Source organism: Hylobates moloch, unplaced genomic scaffold (assembly GCF_009828535.3).
Source record: "Hylobates moloch isolate HMO894 unplaced genomic scaffold, HMol_V3 SCAFFOLD_598, whole genome shotgun sequence".
Taxonomy (NCBI): Eukaryota; Metazoa; Chordata; class Mammalia; order Primates; family Hylobatidae; genus Hylobates; species Hylobates moloch.
In genome coordinates, this window is record NW_026652873.1 from 13441 (window position 1) to 15916 (window position 2476).

Below are 2476 nucleotides of genomic sequence, written 5' to 3' on the forward strand. Positions count from 1 at the left end.
AAAGAAAGAAAGAAAGAAAGAAAGAAAGAAAGAAAGAAAGAAAGAAAGAGAGAAAGAGAGAAAGAAAGAAAGGAAAGACAGAAACCCAGTGAACTAGGTAACATTTCAAAACTTGATCTACAAAACTACATAGTTTCAAGGAAAGGTAATAAGCATAAGCTCTTGTAAGACTCATGCTTGGAAGGCAGATATTAAAAGTTCATCTCAAAAATTAGCAGTCTCATAAAGAAGAGAATGCAGGTGTCACAATGAGTTTCAGAAATCTACTTTGAACACAAAGTAAAAAAACTCTGACATGTATTTGCTACATTCAGTAATCCACCTAGAACAGTAAAATCTTAGATTTGGAAGAGACTTTGGAGAGCTTTTAAGTCCAATGTCCAGCTGGGTGTAAGAAGCTCTCTATCATCACCTAACTGATGGTCAGGACTGGTGATGGGGACTATTCAGTATGCTAGCAGAGATTCCTTTTTCATTTTCTTGACTATAACAACAACAACAAAAAACCCAAAAGCTCTTTACTATAATACTTATATGTAAATATAACAAGTGTAAAACTTATCAATTTTCTAATATGTTTAATAATACTACATTACTCCTAAAAGACACAAACTAAACATAGGTTTAAAAATGAGAAATAAAAACAATTACCTCCTCTGGCATTTCTTCTTGTTCATTACTACCATCAAACAGAGACTTGCATCCTGGTGTGATGTCCAACATTTTTTTCCCATAATTTATAATCATTACTGCCAGGTCATATTCCTTCCATGAACGAAGAATCTAATTTAAAATATGCATTAATTATCTCTGTTGGGCATTCTTGTGTATTTTCAGGTATAATGCATCATTTTTCATAAATTCAAAAGCCCCATAGAGTTTTCAGTCTAAGAATCTCCCTTTTATTTTTAAGAAAACTATAAGTTTACCTCCAGATCATATTAACACATTGAGTGCTATTAAAGATGCATAATTCAACTATTTTAAGTAAAGGACTAATAACGGGATCTCATCAATAATAAACTTCCCATATCTCTGGGCCATATAGCCATATACCTTCTGACACAGTGAGTTAACTTTAAGAACACAATTCCTTTCAAAAAGTCCATATTTAAGAAGTCATTTGTAAAAGGCACATCACCACCACTTCTTGAGTTGCTTTCTATAGGAAATGGCACAATTACTGACCTCAATGATGTCTTAAGGAGCATTTATATCACTAAGTGATTTACAAGACGTTCTGCTAGAGGACTAGGCTAGATAGAAGCTGTTTTTGGCAGATTCCCCATCAACCCTAGGGGAAGTATGCACTATAGTCACAAGGGGAAGAGGCCTATTTAGCCTCTCTCACATCCCCTAATACCAGTTCTTTGGCCTTATCTATGCTGGCCCTTACCTACCTTTCTAAAGTAATCTTCCACTACTCATCTCCTTGTACTTTAATCTTACAAAATATTGAGCCAATTATAAAATCTGACAGTCACCAATGTGTTACAGGACTTCAAGTCTTCCCACAGCTGAGCCATTTCCCAGAAGAGCTTTCTGCACCTTGTTTATACAGCTTCACCTTGCCATAAAAACCTTGGCTCTAGCATCAACTTCAGAAAAGCTGCCCTGGCCAGCAATCTGATTTGCATATATTCTGCTGTAGGGAAGGGTCAAAAAAAGGGACACACTCATTGTGAGCTCCTTAGGGCAACTAGGAGTATAAATAAGTTTGTGTGAATTTGTTATATATTCTGTTGAGTATGTTAGTATTTAAGACAAGTGTATTAGTTTGTTCTCACACTTATAATAAAGACATACCCAAGACAGGGTAATTTATAAAGGAAAGAAGTTTAATTAACTCACAATTTCACAGGGCTGGGGAGGCCTCACAATCACAGCTGAAGGTGAATGAGGGGCAAAGTCACATCTTACATGGTGGCAAGCAAGAGGGCCTGTGTAGGGGAACTCCTCTTTATAAAACCGTCGGATCTCGTGAGACTTATTCACTATCACCAGAACAGCACGAGAAAGACCTGACCCCATGATTCAATTACTTCCCACCAGGTCCCTCCTATGACATGTGGGAATTATGGGAGCTACAATTCAAGATGAGATTTGGGTGGGAGACAGCCAAACCATATCAATAAATAACAACTGTTACTTCTCATGCAGGGAAGGGATATATAAAGTGGCTGAACAATAATGAGTGGCTGCTTAGACCTGAGAAACCCTATCTAATGCTAAGAACTGGAACATGTATCTTTGGGACCAGGGCAAAGGCACTAAACTAATAGTGACTGTAGAGCAGAGTGTGGGAAAGAAAGTGCCAAATAAATTTTGTGAGTTTTTTTTTTAATTTTTATTTGTTTACTTATTTTATATTTTGTAGAGGCAGGGTCTCTCAAAGTGCTGGGATTACAGGCATGAGTCACCATGTCTGGCCAAAATAAATTTTGAATAGGTAGGTAGGGTTAGGTCATGTAAAACC

The 2476-nt window shown here is 36.8% G+C and overlaps 1 protein-coding gene across 1 annotated transcript in view; it reads right to left on the reverse strand.

Annotated features, from left to right (window-relative positions):
• LOC116464398 (cilia- and flagella-associated protein 54-like) overlaps positions 1 to 765 on the reverse strand; it is a gene marked incomplete at its 3' end in the record, with an annotated part of 9075 nt that extends 8310 nt beyond the window's left edge. Inside the window, exon 1 of the mRNA XM_032147660.2 lies at positions 652 to 765. Coding sequence (XP_032003551.2) covers positions 652 to 747 — 96 coding nt within the window. The remainder of the gene's footprint in view (positions 1 to 651) is intronic.
• Positions 766 to 2476: the final 1711 nt, after the last annotated feature.